Here is a 16,674-nt window from a genome sequence, read left to right on the forward strand (position 1 = left end):
TGAGCTCTGGAGCAGGCACCTGGCTGACGGTCACAGTGGGGTCTCTCTGCTGGCTCATCCTGTCAGCCCACCCCACAAAGCACTCTGCAGCGGTAACAAGCCAGTGCCAGCAGCCTGAGGGGGGCCCAATGCCTCAAAAATGAAGTCTCAGATACCAAAGGGACCCCAAGTAACAACAGCATTTATTAAAGAAGAGAGCTTGGAATAAATCCAGACAACCGGAGCCCTTGCTGTTCGATACAAACCCACGGGGTGGGGACCCAATACTGTACATTATTGCAAATAAGTTAATATAAAGAAATGGTGCCACAGATGCTGTATCTAAACTCAGTCAGCTACCGTAATTAATGGGTTAATTTCTCAGCCTAACACAGAAAGTTGCCTGGACAGTTATAAAAGCCACAGGGGAGTGAGCAATAGGGGGCTGCTGCAGGGACCAGGGAGACAGCAGGACAAGGGGGTTCATGGATGATCTGGAGGGTGAAGCACTCGGAGACATGGGGGTCAGGTCCTGGCTGGCCACAGGCTCCCTGTGCAAATCACTGGGCTAGACCCACAAAGGGGATTCACACTCAGCAATGTCCAGTGACGTGCCGGGCAGAATCCCCAGCCCTGGGTTAAGTGCCCAGGCTCCCTGGGCATTGGTGCCTGGGGAGCCCCCTATGGTGAGCGCCCCAGGGGTGCTCTGTGACCCTTCGCTCCCAGTCGTTCGAGCGAGTGTGACTCTATAGCCAGGGGCCACTCCTGCTCCACACCAGGCAGAGCGGGGCGCTGAAGCTGGCTCTCCCACAGCTGGGGGGAGGCTCTACGCACTGGGGCACCCAGACCCCACTGCCTGAGCTGTTTTGGGCCAGACCCAATCCATTAGCCGTCTCGGAGCCAGGCAGAGGCATGGGGCTTAGGCACCGAGCAGCTCAGCCACTCAGGACTTAGGTGGCCTGGCATATGGCCACCAGCAGAGATTTAGGCAGCTCCTGGGGAGGTGGGGGGATTTGAGGATCTAATTTTTGGACTTGGATGCCTAAACTAGCAGTTAGGCACCTAGATCTGCAAATGGATCTTGTGCTTAGTCTCTCTGGCTTCAATTCCCGCCCTGTACAATGGTGCTGGTACCTGCCAGGGGCACTGCAAAGCGCCCAGATACTGCAGTGGGAAGGGCCTGTAAGTACCTGGGCAGCCAATGTTCAGGGCGCCCCAGGTGGCTGAAGCAGGAGGAAGTCTCTGGGGCATGTTTGTACAGGAAGCATTTGGCGCAACCTGGTAAATGACGTGTGGGAAAAGCCAGGTGCCTGGACACAGATGCCTCAAAGGAAGCAAATGTCAGTTCTGTGTTTGACTGCAGAAGAAAACCAGCCCTCTCATCCCCAGCACTGTGCGCAAGCAAAGGCAGCAAATAGTTGGGTCACTCAAGGACTTGGCAACTCCAGTACAACTTCAGAGTTATGAGCTGAGCACACACCTCGTTTGGAACCGGAAGTACGAATCAGGCAGCAGCAGAGACACAAGGGAAAAAGGCCAAAACAGCACAATCCTGTGTTAAATGTAAACTACTAAAAAAATCAAGGGAACGTTTAAAAAAACTGACAAGGTACAAAAACTGTTTCTGTGCTTGTTTCATTTAAATTACGATGGTTAAAAGCAGCATTTTTCTTCTGCACAATAAAGCTTCAAAGCTGTATTAAGTCAAGGTTCAGTTGTAAACTTTTGAAAGAACGACCATAATGTTTTGTTCAGAGTTACGACCAACCTCCATTCCCAAGGTGTTTGTAAATCTGAGGTTCTACTGTATCGTGATTCCTTGGCCAATGCTCTGTTCACCTCTCCCGGCTGGGCTTGGGGATCGATTGCTGTGGTGGGCATTGGAGGCAGGGTTTGAACCCACATGTCTACCACTGACTCCTTGTAGGACTTTGCCCAGTCACTTATTCTCACCAATGCCCGGTGTGTACAGTGGGGTGGTATCCCCCAGGCTTCAAGCCACAAGGTCTTAGAAGGCGGGAGCCAGGTAAGTACAACTGTAAACTGCGCCTCCTGCTAGCACAGCTGGGCAGATGGCCTCCTTTGACTTCTCTCTTCAATACAACTGAAGAGAAGGATCTAGAGCCTAGAAAGGGGCAAGGCACGTACCTGTGGGAGAGGTGCAGTGGTTTATGGGTCTGCCGCAAGACTAGCAGCCAATCAAATCCTCCCATTCCCCAATTGCCCAAACACTCTGATCTTGACTGCCCTTGCTGCATTCTCCAGGAGGTGGTGGGGTGCTCGGCAAACCAGCAGCTTCTATGCTGAATCAACAAGAGGACAATTCCCTGGCACTGGACTGAACCATGACACATAACAATGATCCTGCAGGTGTCTCTCTATTAGCAAAGTACCATCACCCCAGCAGCTGCTGCTCTTCTTATCAGCTGCATGACACCTGTGAAGCAAGGACGTCTGTCCCTTGGCGCATATCCAGCAGCCGAACCAGTCCTGCTCCAAGCCGGCCCCCCTCCTCTGCTGCAGCCCACACAAACCCACAGGCAGACAGACAGGGGAGTTCTTGGGGGAGGAGGCACCTCACAGTCCAAAGAGAAACGCCTGAGAAGGTGACAACGCCAGAACGAATCCAGTCCTTCCAAATGGCAGTGTCCAAATAACGTGGTCAGGACTGGTGCACTCGGGGTCCTGCCCCCTTGCTAGTCCCCTCCAGGGCAACCAGCTGGCTTCCTGAGTAAGCCCCTGCGCCCAGGCTCACTGCTGCCTCTTCTCACCAGCTGGGCACGGGGCTCTCTTGGCGAGGGCTTGGCAGCAGGCCCAGACTCTAGACCTGAGTGACGACCTCCCCGTTCTCTGGCACGTAGACCTGCACAGGAGCTCCCTCGGGGGACCGCTTCAGGACGTGGATCTGACACACCTGCATGGGGGTGAAGGAAAGAGCCTGTCAGAGCAGCCATCCCAGCCAGCAAAGCAAGAGCGTGACAACAACCAGCCCGTCCCGGCCGCTCACACCCCCGGGGGTTGGCACTATTCCCCACCGCACATAGGGAGCACAGGCCCGTGGGAGGAAGGGACTGGCAAAAAGTCACGCATGGAGCCTGTGCAAAGCCAGGCACTCAGCCCCCGTCTCCTGGGGGTGCCCAGGCCCCTGCCCCCAGCACAGAGCACCCTGCTTTGACATGGTCTTACTGCAGCTGCAGACCTGGCCTTTGGTGCATGGATGGGGAGGGGCCAGGTGTGCGTGGAGTTACCCCAGGGATTCCTTGGCCCTCTTGCTAGGCTCACGGGTGACGTGACCCCTCATGCTGCCCACCCTGGGATGTGGTGTGCAGGGCCGTGCTCCCCCAGAAGGCGCTCCCAGGGGCGAGGACGGCTGCCAGGCTGCGTGTCACTGCAGAGAGCAGCTCTCTGGTTCCTGGCGGGGGCGGTGATGGGAGGAATCCAGGCACAAGCCCCAGCCTGCCTGGCGTGGGCCGCTGCCTCTGCTAGAGGCGGAGAGCTGCCCGGGCAGGAGAACGGACGTGGCTCAGGGGAGGGCCTGTCGGACAAGTGTTGCCAGTACCACAGCCCAATGGGATAAACCTGGGCTCACTACCTGGGCTCTCCAGCCCCTTCCTGCACTGAGTGTGCTCGCCAAGGGCCTGGGCTTCCCAGAATGCACTGCCAGTGGCAGTCTGCCCTGCTCTGCCCGGGGAACCCCTCTGCAAGGCCTCTCTGAAGCTGCCAGCAGGAGTAACTTGGGGCAGGCTGCGAGTGGCTCTTGGGAGCTGGATGCGACCAGCAGCACATTCAACCGACCACGGGAAAGCAGCAACTGGGCAAGATTTGAATTCGGAGGCTTTCCAGCGCATCACCAGCCCCAGGGCCAGCCCGCACGGACCTGGGAGAAACGTGCCAGGGAAGAGCTGGTCCCCACTAGCTGCTGGGGGTCGTGTGGCACAGGAGGGGGCGAGTTCAAACATTAATAAACTCCATTCCCCCACCTGAATAGGCACGCTAAGACTATTCAAATACTATTACATTAACCTCAGAGAGCGGGGGCAGGGCTGCAGCTGGTGTCAATCGGCGGTAACTCCAGTGGCGTCAGCAGGGCCAGCTCCCCAGATGGTGTCAATCGGCATTGTCCCACTGGCATCGGTGATGCTGATTTACACCAGTGAGGGCCTGGCCCGCAGGCTACGGTGCTGCCATTCCACATGCCACGTGTTACCCGCACTGGGCTGAGCGTGGCCGTTCTGTGAGGAGTGTTTTACTCCCTGGCTGATCCCTTTGCAGAAGCCCAGCGGGAGGGAGCTGCTGATGGACAGTGCTGGGCCCCTGGCGCAGGCCTGCCCAGAGCAGCAGTGACCAAATGCTGTCACAAGCTGAGAGCTGCTAGGGACCCAAATGCTGGATTTTTGGGGTGTCCAAGCTGGCAGGAGCTGCCCTCGCTGAGAGGGGATCGCTGGGGACTCTCACAGAACAGGCCCTCCCAACAAAACCCTCACTCCTGACCCGCAGCCCCTGCAATCCCAGCCCTGGGCTCCCCGCACACACAGCTCTGCTGGTGCCCCTCACTCCCAACCCACAGCCCCTGCAAACCCAGCCCTGGGCTCCCCTCACACCCTGCTCTGCCGATGGGGTTTGTGTGAGGTGGGGAATGATCCATCCTAGGACAGTGTATGACCCAGGACACGACTGAACCTAGGCCTGTGAAGGAGCAAGGCTGGTACATTCCTTTACCAGTTCTCCCTTACTTACTGGGCACTGAGAGGTGATGCTCGGTAAGGGGCCCCCCAGCTTCTCCGAGTGCCCCAGGCCATAGAGAGTCGAATGCAGAGAGCTGTGCAGTGGTTCCCTTCCCCTAGCACTTTCCCGGGACAGCAGCACCTCCTCGCTCCCCACCCCGTGTCGTGTGCCGGCCCTACCTGAGCCTGCTGCCCGGCGGAGCGCGAGGCGTACAGCTCCCTGCCCGGCGCGTTCCGCACGCGGAAGGCCCCCTGCCTGTCCAGCGAGTGGGGCCGCAAGTTCCGCAGCTTGGTGCGCTCATGCCACGACTTCAGCTCCTCCGACACGGCTGACTTGGCGAGGGCCCTGCCGCTGCCCGGGGCGTAGTCCTTGAGGGACGGGGTGCGCATGAGCCGGCTGGGGGCCGGGCCCAGCCAGTGGCAGCGCAGCTGCACCACGTCCTGCTCGTAGGGGAACGGAGCTGGGCTGCCAGGCCGCAGGGAGGGGTAGCCCTGGCAGAGCTCCCGCCCAGCCACATACTCCACAGTCGGGAAGTAACTGGGAGGCAGCAGCCGCTTCTGGGGGGTCTGGTAATAGTACGCTGCCTCGGCTGCGGAGCGCGGGCCCCTCAACACCGGTGAGGGCTGCTCTGTGGACGGCGGGGGCACCGGCCTCAGGAAGGAGATGTCAGGGCTGCTGCTGCCAGGCGACGGGGCGTATGTGATGCTGGAGACGTCCGAGTTGCTGTCCTCGGAACTGGAGTGGTAGATGGAGTGGGAGGCCAGGCCAGGTTTGGATGGAGGGAAGCAGTAGTTGGGGACGGTGACCGTGTAGTAGGTGGGGCGTCGTCTTGGCAGCACGCTCCTCCCCCGAAGCTCCGCTCGGTCCCGGGACACATCCACCCTGGGGGCAGAAGGAAGCTATTTAGGGGTATTCTAGCACCAGGGGCGAGTGAAGGAATCTCCTGGCCCGGACCCAAACTTCAGGCTGAGAGGAGCGCTCTCAGAAATCCAAAGCACAAGTACAAGCAGGGAATGTACAGACACACCAGCACTCCCCACAGACCTCAGTGGAGAATACACCTGAAATCCTTCCAGACGCCCTTAACTCTGCCCACCCCCTGAGCTCCGCCCACCCCCTTAGCTCTGCCTACCTTCTTAACCCTGCCCACCACCTCAATCCTGCCCATCCCTTAGCCCCACCCACCCTCCTAACCCTGCCCACCTCTTAGCTCCACCCACCACCTTAGCTGACCCCCACTTCCACCTCCATATCCCCACTAACCAACACTAAACGAGGACATTAATAACATCTAAGCAAATCAAATCCCCCCCCCCCAGCAGAATTTTGACCTTGAGAAGGGAGCAGAGCCAGAGGCTCCATGGAGTCCACTAGAGACTTGGCTCTTGCTGGTGATTTTATGTGGCAGGCACCACAGTGATGAGTGTCAGGGTCGGTGCTAAGGTAGCTAGCTAGGAGTTGGTTCTGCTAGAGCAAGGGCAGCTCAGGGTGGACGCGCTAATTGGGTTTCACATCCCTGCTTTGCACTCGGGGGAAGACAAATCAGTAGCACCAAAATCAGAAGCTCCCCATGAGCAGAAACTCTGGGGCTAGGCCCAGGGTCCCTCCCTTGCTGCTCCCATCTCCTCTCATTTGTCTCCCTTCTGGGGGTCCCATCTCACACTCACATTCTGTATTTATTCCTCACTCCTTATCATTTCCTACCAGCACTGCCTGGAGGCCTCAACCACTATCATTTCTGCTGCACAGAGACAGCCCTGCCCCAAAGAGCTCACAGGCCAAACAGAGAATGGGTGGGAGGGGAAACTGAGGCATGGGGCAGGGCAGTGACAGAGGTAGGAACAGAAGCCAGTTCTCCCTGTGCAGTGTCATAGCTCATAGACTCATAGACTCATAGACTTTCAGGTCAGAAGGGACCAATATGGTCATCTAGTCTGACCTCCCGCATGATGCAGGCCACAAAAGCTGACCCCCCCACTTTCCCTTAACTCTGCTGTTGAAGTCTCCAGATCGTGATCTATAGACGTCAAGTTGCAGAGAATCTTCCAGCTTGCGACCCCTGCCCTATGCTGCGGAGGAAGGCAAAAAAGCCTCCAGGGCCTCTGCCAATCTACCCTGGAGGAAAATTCCTTCCCGACCCCAAATATGGCGATCAGTAGAACCCCAAGCATACAGGCAAGATTCTCTAGCCAGACCCTCATTTTACCAGCGATGGCCGTTATTGCCTAAATAATAGCTGCTAGGCCACACAACGAGAGAGCCCGTTGCTGGGCAGTACCTCATGGACTGGGATTGCCCTCTCCTCGCCTGCATCTCTGGGGTCGGCGGCCCACTGGAGCCAGCCTGCCTCCACAAGGCCAAGGTCTGGATGGGGACAAAGTGGTAGCGGGGCGTCTCAGCTGTCCTCTGAGCGGCTGGGCTGCGGGCAGGCGCTGGCACGGGTGTCCCGGCTGGGCTGCTGAGGAGAAGCACAGTGAACAGAGACCAGTGCAGGAGAGCTGGAATCCCTCCCCCGCACTGCAACATCTGCATGGCTCCTTCCATGGGAGCAGAGTGGCCCAGGGCCCTGGGGAGACGGGGAATGCGCCCAAACCTCTGCATCGGCGCCCTGCCCGTACAGCGACTCTGCCCCGCTGCAGGGATCCACAGAGCCCCGGGCATGCACCCGCCTGCATGCATTGGCGTGTCACTTCCCCAAGAGAAGCTAGTGCTGTTAGACGCAGGGTCCCGGTTCGCCCCCTGCTGCCGACAACCCACCCAGGGCATCACGTTTCTCAGGGGAGGGAGAGCGGGGCAGAAGGGAGAGGAAAAGCGGATGGGAAAGATGATCTCCCGCCCAGCGCCCTGGGGAGAATCGAGCAATGGAAGCTGGGGAGGGTGTGACCTCCAGGGGAGGGGGAGACACAAGGCCACATGTTAGACTGTCCAGAGCCCCGGCAATGGCGCAGAACCCAGCCGCTTAAGCCAGGACGTGAAGAGCATCAGGTCTGGCTGACATCTGGCCAGGACACTGGGTTCACTCATCGGGCAGGGGCCCTGGATTTGCAGTGGCTGCAGGTCTCCGCGCTCTGGCTTCCAGTCTCAGCGGTAGCACCCCACTGCGAGGTTGGGTCTATGCTGGCTTAGAGGGAAGAGGCCACCTACAGCCCACCAACACTTTCTCCCTGAGGTTCTCCTGCCTTACAAGCCAACTTGTTTCTATGCCTCCTGTGGTCACTGCATCTCTCCAAGGCGATTCCCCTAGCCCCCTGATCAGCAGGGCTCCCCAGACCGGAGATGGGGAGAGAGGTGCCGCCCATGCTCTGTACCTTGGCAGACTGCAGGACTCAGCCGAGTGCTTCCTGGGCTTCTCGTAGGGCCTGTCGAGGCTGGTCTCCTTCCAGGGGCTGTTCTGGATGGGCGAGCGCTCCAGCTCCAGGACTTCGCTCTGCGTGGGTGGCAGCCCCTCACGCTGCTGGGGAGGGGCACAGCGGGTGGGCAGGTCCGGGGAGCTGTGCGGCGTGCCGGGCTGGACTGGCACCGTGAGCTGCTGGGCAGCACAATGATTCGGAGCCTGGATTTCTTCTGAAAGAGAACGAGGGGGGTGAAAGCGGTGCAGGAATTGCGGTGTCTGCCCGTCACCTTCCCTCCGGCTCTGCGCTCAGATCCCCCCACAGCCCAGAGCCCATCCCCACAGCAGCCCTGCCTGGCTCACCCCACATCAAATGCTTCTGTCTCCAGGGGAACAGAGCAGATAGGCTCATACCTCTTTCCCAACGTCAGACACTGCCCTGCCTGCAGGAAGGAGAAATCCAAACCCTGCTCATGTCTTACCCTCCTCCAGCAGGATGGCATCCGAGAGGGAGCTGTCATCCGAGGCACTCAGCTCTAGGGAACAATGGGGAAAGAGGCAGAGGTGAGGAAGGGCAGAGACGCTCACTGGGCTCGGCCAGGGGCCGTAACACAGATCCCAGTCAGCAGGGATTGTTGGGATTCCAGCAGCACATAGACGCTGCACAAACCCCAAATACAGCCTACAGAAGCGGGGCTTGGGTCTCCTGCTGCTTTGCCTGGGCCCCAGGGGGTAGTTAACTATACATAGCAACAATAAACCTGTCTGTAGTCCCAAGAGCTCCAACCTCTCAGGGGCCCTCACCCACCACTGCAATGCAGCTGCCTCTGTGGTGGAACCGGTGAGGTTTGCACCATCAAAGGAACGTGGGACAATCCCAGGCGGGATCGAGCTGGCGCAGGCACGGAGCACTCTGGTGCCTGAAGGGTTAACTGGCACCATGCAGGACACATGTCCCTACACGTTTCCCTCCCCCTCCTCTCTGCTGAGCTGGGCTTAGCAGCTGCTCCTGCAGGTTTCAACCCCCCTCCCCCATCCCCAGACACGGATCCCCAACCCTTTCAAGAGTTTGGAAATTTTCCCATTTTGAATTGGGACAAAAAGTCAAACTCTTGAAAATATTAGTTAACCAAAAACTGCAAAAGTTTTGGTTGGAGGGACTCAAAACATTTTGTTTTCATTTTAGTCATTTTGAAACATTTCATTTCAGTTTCCACTTGTTTCTCTTTTTCAAATCTTCGTTTTGTCTAATGAGCTTAAATTTTGAAACCAAAAGTCTTTTGGAATTGGAAAACTGGAATTTTTCATTTTGAAAATAGCACAACAAACCATTTCAACAATTTTGAAACATTTCCCCCCCCCCCGTTTTTCTGAGTCAGGAGATTTGCTGACTCCAAATCGACTCCATGAATGGCTTCACTTGGCACAACTCAGCATTTCTGGATGAACAAACCCTTCCTGCCCTGCCCGCCACAGCCCGGGGCGGAGGGTGCAGCGGGAGCTCTGGGAGGGGACAGACAGGTCGCGCAGGAGAGTGAGAAACGGAGCCAAGGAAGGAAAGTGAAGCCAGAGTGGGGTGTGCAGTTCAGGGTGCTGCCCCCAGGGATGACCACTCAGGCAACTTGGGCCTGATTCTTCTCCCATTCACACTGGTGTCACGCAGGAGTAACTGCATCTGGTCTGATTCCCCTCTCTCAGGCACCGCTGGAGGAAATCAAAGCCCTGTGCTTTTAGCTGGAAGAGGAGACTACCTCTGGAACAGGCTGCTGCAGGAGCCCCGGGAAAGCTGCAGAACCACCAGCTGTTCTTTGGGGAGCTGAGATAAATGTAGCTTCGTCTCCTGCTCAAGGAACAAGGAAGCCGGGGAGAGCTCGCCCCCATGCATGTACCTCCAAGGGGCAGCTGAGCTGTGGGGCCCTGTCCTCTCCTTCCTCAGCAACAGCCATTCCTGAACAACTGCACAGCTGGGAGACCGGCCCCGACGGACCAGTGAGACCCTCCCCAAGCAAATGGCGCTCTTGGGGGCTACAAGAGATCCTGCCAGCGTGTGAAGCTGTAGCAATCACCCACAGGACAGCCATTCTGGGTGATCAGGGCAGTGCTGGCATTCCCTGAGTCATGGATGTGACCACCTACCCCCTGGCCAACACGTCCTGCGGCACAGTTAACATGCCAACCCTCGGGGCAGGACAAACCCTCACGCGGGCTGAGCCACGCAGTGCCAGCCCCAGTCACGCCAAGGCTACAAGCAGGGCCCTTTGCTGCTTGGAGCCAGGCAAGCCAGAGGCAGCTGATTTCTGGGAGAGCAGTGGGGGCTGTGCCAGGGGCTCCCGCCGGATTGTGCCCGCTCTCTCTCGCACTAGGCAGGCTGTGATGGAGCAGTAGGCCGAGATCTGGCCTGCACACGCAGCTCACCCCCGAGGGCTGTGATGCTGGCCCTGGGCTCCTGCTTGGCTGTCAAGCGACACTCATTGAGGGCATTCTCCAGCTCCTTCAGCTTCTTCTCCTCCTTCAGCACCATGTTCTTCCGCCGCTTCTTGATGTGCTTGCTGATGTTCTCTTCCCGGTAGAGGCGATGTGTGGCCGCGGCGATCTGCAGCTGCAGGGCCAGGTCTCTCTCCAGCGTGCTCAGCGGGTCCTAGGTGGGAAGAGAACACAAGCCATGGAACGGAGCAAGGGAGCTGCCCTCCGCCACAGGGCACTTGGGGCTAGGAGGAACCACGTCCAGCTAGGCCTTCGCTCAGGGGAAACCTCAGCCTTCGGGAGAAGAGCAGGGCCTGGCTACCTGGACCCAGCAGAGGCAGCCTGGGACCACGGCTCCTTGTGAGGCGCTAATCACAGAGAGTTTGTGCAGACGGGGCTGAGGTACCAACCTGGCCCCACTGCTGCAGTAACTGAGCGCTCCCAGTCTCATGCACTGACATCCCCCCATGCACACTACGGCAGAAGGGCTCAGGGCCCAGCTTCCCAGGCACTTCAAGGAGCTATGAGGATCCAGGCCAGAGAGACTAAGGGAGTCCAGGGCAGAGCAGGGATTTGAACCCAGGTCTCCTATGTCGGTGCCCTGACCATTGGGCCAGGCTTCCTCTCAAAGGGGCCCTTCTGCCTTAACACCTTGGGATGGTCTCTGAGCTGTCTCCAGCCTTGTCTGTTCCGTTGTGAACCACATCTGGGGCTGGGGGCATCGCTGGACAGATCAGAATCCACCCTGGCCCCAGGGAAGTCCAGATCCCGGGTGCACCCCTGGCTAGTGCCCCCCAAGGCAGCCATACGGAGTCTGAGCTGGTTCCCCGCCCTGCGCTCTCCCCCCATGGGCCCACAGGGCTGGGAGCGCTGCACATGCGGCACGCTCAGCCCCAGCTAGCAGGGAGTCCCAGGAATGATTCAGGCTCTGGAGAGAGCCCCACCTGCCCCCCGGCGGAGGGACGGCTGCACGCTGGGCTCCTGGCTCCGGTCGTGTCTCCTGAGGCTCTGAGGCAGATGCCGAACAGGCTGGTTCCCAAGATTGGAGTCAAGTGAGAGGAAACGTGCTCCCACCTCTCCCTCCCTGGAGAGGGAGCACCTTCCCACCCCCCCAGCACCGCCCTAGGCACTGGGTCATTATCTCGGGGTGTGGGCTGGCAGAGGAGGCCGAGGCAGAGGTACCACGAGGTGGAGAGTTTGGAATGTTAACAAACTCTTGCACAAATCAAGCATCAATGGACTCCGCCCTTTGATGGAGCCACGCCCTTTCCCCTCCCCCTCCCTGCTGGCCTGAGCATCAAAGCCTCAGCACCTTTGGGCTTCCTCACAAGAACTGGGACATCTCAGTGCCGGGCTCTCCTCCCTTGAAGACAGCCAGCGACAGACAGAGCCAGCTGAGACAGGCATCCGGGTCATTTTCAGTACCGATGGGATGGGGCAGCCTGGAGACTCTGTTGATCTACCGGGCGGGTCCGGCATGGGCATCCGTCACCTCACCACTGCCTCCCCCTGACCCAGAACGGCCTCCTCACTGTTTGGCCTCCACACTGAGAAAGCCAGCAAGGGGCCAGGGGCGGTTCCTGTGCTGTGGACCAACCGAGCAGAGCCCACCAGACAGGGCCTGTGGGGTGCTGGGGACTGTGAAACTGTCCTGAGACCCTCCAAACTCATTTCACACGAGCCACCATGCAGTGGTGGCTGTGACCCATCTGTGCCCTGCCTAACGCCAGGGAGAGATCCCCAGGCACCAGCAGGCTCCTTACCACTCCTTGCGAGATGATTGTCTTCTCGTCCAGTTTGAATGCGGTGCCGATCCTCCGCCGCACCTTGGGGGGCCTGTCCCCCTGCTTCAGGGGGTACTCCTGTGGCAGCATGCCCGTGAGCTCCTGGGGGAGGGCAGGGACAGACATCAGCCTCCAGGGCGGCACAGGGTATCACCAGGGGAAGAAGGGATCACACACGGCACGTCTTTTCCACCAGAGATGGGTGAGGCGCCGGGGCGCACTAGGGAGCATGTCCTGCGTAGGAGTGTGCCCCACCCTACACGCACGTGGCACTGGGGGAGTGATGCCCTGGAGGAGCAGGCCCTGGAGGAGTGGGCACTGCAGCCAACACGCATGTGGCCTTGGCACATTGTTACCTTTGCACTGACTGGCACTGCCATGTATTCCCCGTCCTCCTGGGATAGCCTAGACACCGGAGCAGCCATGGGCCCAAGCTAATCCCTCAATGCCAGGGCTAGGGTTTGCCCAAGCCATCTGGCCTGGCCATGGCAGCCTGCGATCAAGGCCCGGGGGTTGCCAGCCCTCCAGGACTGGCCTGAAGTCTCCAGGAATTAATATTAATCTTTAATTAAAGATAATGTCTTGTGATGAAACCTCCAGGAATACGTCCGGCCAAAACTGGCAGCCCTAGATAGAAGCCGAGGCTTTGGGCTAGCTGGGGAGCCCCCTCCACCACACGCAGGGATTCCCGACTTCCAGGAAAGCCACCAGGTTCCTCTCCGAACGAGAGGTGGCTGAACAATCTCCATCCAGCCAACCCGCCGCCAGGCCCAGCCCACGAGATCCCCCCAGTGACCACGCCCATGTCCCCAGCCAGGCCCAGGGCTCCTTACCGCCTCGCGCAGACACAGCTTCCTCAGCTCCGCCAGACAGGCCTCCAGCCGCGCTGCCAGCTCCTGCTGCTGCTTGCGCACCGCCTGGGTCAGGTCCTTCAGTGGAGACACGGGGCTGTCCGGGCCTGCGGGGGATGAGACCAGGAGTCCCAATTCAGCAGCCAGCGGGGAGACGCAGGGCCGGCCCTGAGCACAGACTGGGGCCACTTGGGGCCTTGGATTCTAAGGTGCCTGGAGCTTGGGCACCATATCTTGTGCCATCTCTGCAGCCCATCCTCTTCCCCACCCTACCCCGAGCTGGTTTCTCCCCCTGCTGGCTGGGGCCCCTTCATTCACACCGGTCACCTTGGCTGGGGGCACTGCCCCTTTCCAGTATGAGAGTGGCAGCCTGCATGCCATGCGCAGGACTGGGCACCAGGAAATCCATGGCTCTACTCCGGTCACCAACAGCGACTCCCCCATGGCCTCAGACAAGTCACTGCCCCTCTCTGTGCCTCAGTTTCCCCTTCTGAATAACAGCACAAACCAACCTGCTGCTGGAGCCGTTGTGAAGATTTAACTAAACAAGTGGATTCACTGCACGTTGTTATGCTACTCTCTACAGCTGGCTCAAGTGCATCCCAGAATGCTAGTCACTGTGCCAAAAAAGAGCCCAGAGACGTCCCTGCCCCACAGAGCGCCCTATCTCGGCCCAGTCCGGAGGGATCGAGTGTGCTCAGGTTCTGCTCACTTCACGTCAGCAGCTGGTAGGTGTTGGCCGATTCGGCTGCCGAGCCCACCCAGTGTCACTGATCTGGCTGAGGAATTACTCAGGGTCTGGAATTTCCCATCTAAATGGGTTTTTTCAGTGCAAGATGCACTAACTGCCAAATTGAAATTTTCTGCAGGAAAAATTTTGATTTTGCCAAAACGTGTTGATTTTCTATTGGGAAAATCCAAATGGGAGCTTCGGGTCTGGGCTAGGCCAGCCCAGCAGCGAGGCTCTGGTTTGTCAAACCCAGGTTTCATTCCGAGTCAGTTTTACACTCAACTGTCCACCAGCACTCGTGCCCCCGCCGTCCTCTAGGGACTGGGCTCCTGGCTGGGCTACATCTCCCATGATGCACTGCGGTCACCCTGTAGTTAACCAAGGCAGTGCATCATGGAAGTCATGTGACCATAATCTTTAGATTTTTCTGTCCAATTTGGATAAAAATAATTTAGAAATATCGGAATTTTCCATGGGACAGAAATTCCAATTTCTATTCTGATATTTCCCACAATGCATCTGAGACTGGTTCCCTGCCCCAGCCTGTCAGCCCAGTGCCGCTCCTCATCCTCTGCATACTGGGGCCGGGGCACTGCTGGAGGGGCGGCTCCAGGAACCAGGTGACCCTGAGCGCGGATGTTTAATGACGCAGACCCAGCTGCCCTTTGGCCCATCCCCGGAGCCAGAGTGGGGCTGGTACCTAAAACACACTGTCCTGTAGGGCTATCCTAGAGCAGGCATGGCCCATCTCAGAGTAAGTGGCACTTCAAAGCACAGGCTGGCCTGCAGGCTCCCAGCCCAGCCTGGAATGTTTCTAGCTGGAGAGTGGGATTAGCTCCTTTCACCGCGCAGGCTGCAGCCAGCTCCAGGTCACTGATCAGATAAAGCAGGGAGCCTGAGTGAAAACACTGCTGGTTTAACAGACAGCCAGGGCTGAGCTGGGTCCCGGAAGCAGAATGCACATGGAGGGGCAGGAGAGAGCCATGTCTCCCCTTCGCACCAGGACGTTCCTTTCAGCCCGGAATTTCCTACGGCTCAGGACCCACACTTGGGGCTGGATTTTGCAGAAAGCTCAGCACTCCTGGCCTTTTCCGTTCCATGCTGCAGACTTTCCTGAGCTGCCTGGGGCTAAGAAGCTTCCTCTGACACACCTGGTACCGGCCCCTGCCAGAGCTAAGGTCCTGGACTGAAGGCAGTGTTCTTGTGAGCGAATCCAGCTGTAAATCTTAGCCCCACTCACTGACAGCCCAGGGGATTCCAGGTAAGGTCTCGACCTTCATGGAGCTGGGGACATCCTCACCCCCCCCCCCGCCCGCCCCCCGACCAGCATCTCTAGGTGTGGGGGGCACCTTTAAACTGACTTCGGGAACGACTGGGCATGTAGGGAGCAGGATTTTCAACTGGAAAATCTGAGGGGGTTTGTGACAGTATCAGCTGATTATTTTTGCCAAATAAATGCTGAAAACTGGAAGTTCACAGATACATTGATAATTTCACTCACGCCCAGATCTTCAGCCACCCCTGCTCCTCCAACCCGGGGCTTCTCCCCGCACTGCCTACAGTTCCTGACCCCCAGCCCCCTGCTAGCCCAGCCCCAAACTGCCCCCCCCCAACACTCAGCTGGTGCCCCTCACTGCCGACCCACAGCCCCTGCAGCCCAGCCCTGGGTCCCCCCAGCTCTGCCGGTGCCCCTCACTCCCACCCCACAGCCCCTGCTAGCCCAGCCCTGCCTATGGTTACAGTTACAGGACGGATGTGTGTGATATACAGGCACTTCAGGGCTCACGTGTCCCTGGCAAATGGCCTCCCCCTGCAGACACAGCTCTCGATGCAGGGAAAACAACCTCGACCCGGCAGCCAGGAGGGGAATCCCCAGAAGAGACACTGACACAGAACGGCTTTTCCCACACACACCCGCCTTCCTGGGCTCACATTCCAGCACCAGGCTGATGCAGAGGGAGGGCACACAGCCCGGCAGCTGGACTTCCCCTGCCACTCACCCACCTGAGTGCAGCATGATCCCGCTGTCCGAGTCGCTGCCGTCCTCTTTACTCTCCATGGGCGGTGGTGGCCCCAGGGGCAGGAACTGTGAGGCGCAGAGACCCACGCTGGGGCTCCTGGGAGTGGGTCACCCTGAGTAGGAACTGGTTAAATAAAAGACAAAGACTCAGAAGTGCTTCACACACACACATACACACAGTGTTGTGTAAGGCCATCGCATAGAGACACACAGTTGTGTAAGACTGTCACACAGACACACACACAGAGTTGTGTAAGGCCATCGCACAGACACACACACACACAGAGTTGTGTAAGGCCATCACACAGACACACACACAGAGTTGAGTAAGGCCATTGCACAGACACACTGAGGCATTAGTTCAGCTGGAACGTTCCTTCTCGTGCCTTGTCGCCAAGCTCCCCTCTCTGAGCTGTCCTGCGAGGGGAGCTGGCCCATGGGGCAGTTTGGCCCTGGGGCGAGGCTCAGGGATTGCCTCAGGCCCAGCTCTCTTTCAAACCCTGCTGGCTCACTTAAAACGTTAGCTGCACAGGCAGCTTTGGCCCAAGCTCTCCGATGCTGCACCAGGATGTATGGGGGAGCTGAGGCCAGGAGCTGCTGAGGCCCCCAGAGGGCATCTCAGATGGCATCCCTGGGGACTGGCAGATCATCCCCTTTCCGGCCTCCCCTTCCCTCTGTCCCTGGCACAGGAAAGCCCCGCGGGCAGCCGGAGTGCGCTGTTCCTCTGGAGGTGTAGGGGGGCACAGGCGCGGGGTGCCCCAGTCACACGGAACGATCCCGCTCCATGAGCC

The 16,674-nt window shown here is 58.6% G+C and overlaps 1 protein-coding gene across 1 annotated transcript; it reads right to left on the bottom strand.

Moving 5' to 3' along the window:
• Positions 1-2,735: 2,735 nt before the first annotated feature.
• INAVA (innate immunity activator) lies at positions 2,736-15,991 on the bottom strand. The gene is made up of 9 exons (XM_029912133.1): positions 15,868-15,991; positions 13,116-13,240; positions 12,262-12,384; positions 10,451-10,673; positions 8,518-8,571; positions 8,013-8,268; positions 6,983-7,162; positions 4,884-5,586; positions 2,736-2,893 (listed from the first exon to the last, which is right to left on the bottom strand). The coding sequence occupies exons 1-9, from the start codon at positions 15,920-15,922 to the stop codon at positions 2,801-2,803; spliced, it is 1,812 nt and encodes a 603-aa protein (XP_029767993.1). The 5' UTR covers positions 15,923-15,991; the 3' UTR covers positions 2,736-2,800.
• Between the last annotated feature and the right edge of the window lie 683 nt (positions 15,992-16,674).

The sequence above is a fragment of the Terrapene carolina genome, unplaced genomic scaffold, assembly GCF_002925995.2.
Source record: "Terrapene carolina triunguis isolate 2854851 unplaced genomic scaffold, T_m_triunguis-2.0 Scaffold191, whole genome shotgun sequence".
NCBI classification, from domain to species: domain Eukaryota; kingdom Metazoa; phylum Chordata; order Testudines; family Emydidae; genus Terrapene; species Terrapene triunguis.

Bases quoted from the DNA above. Each gene is read 5' to 3' on its own strand.
- INAVA (XM_029912133.1), bottom strand. From the start codon at position 15,922: ATGGAGAGTAAAGAGGACGGCAGCGACTCGGACAGCGGGATCATGCTG. The intron at 12,385-13,115 runs GTAAGGAGCCCT...GCCCTCCCCCAG, and splicing joins AGCTGTGTCTGCGCGAGGCG to GAGCTCACGGGCATGCTGCC. The intron at 7,163-8,012 runs GTACAGAGCATG...GCTTCTCCTCAG, and splicing joins GAGTCCTGCAGTCTGCCAAG to CAGCCCAGCCGGGACACCCG.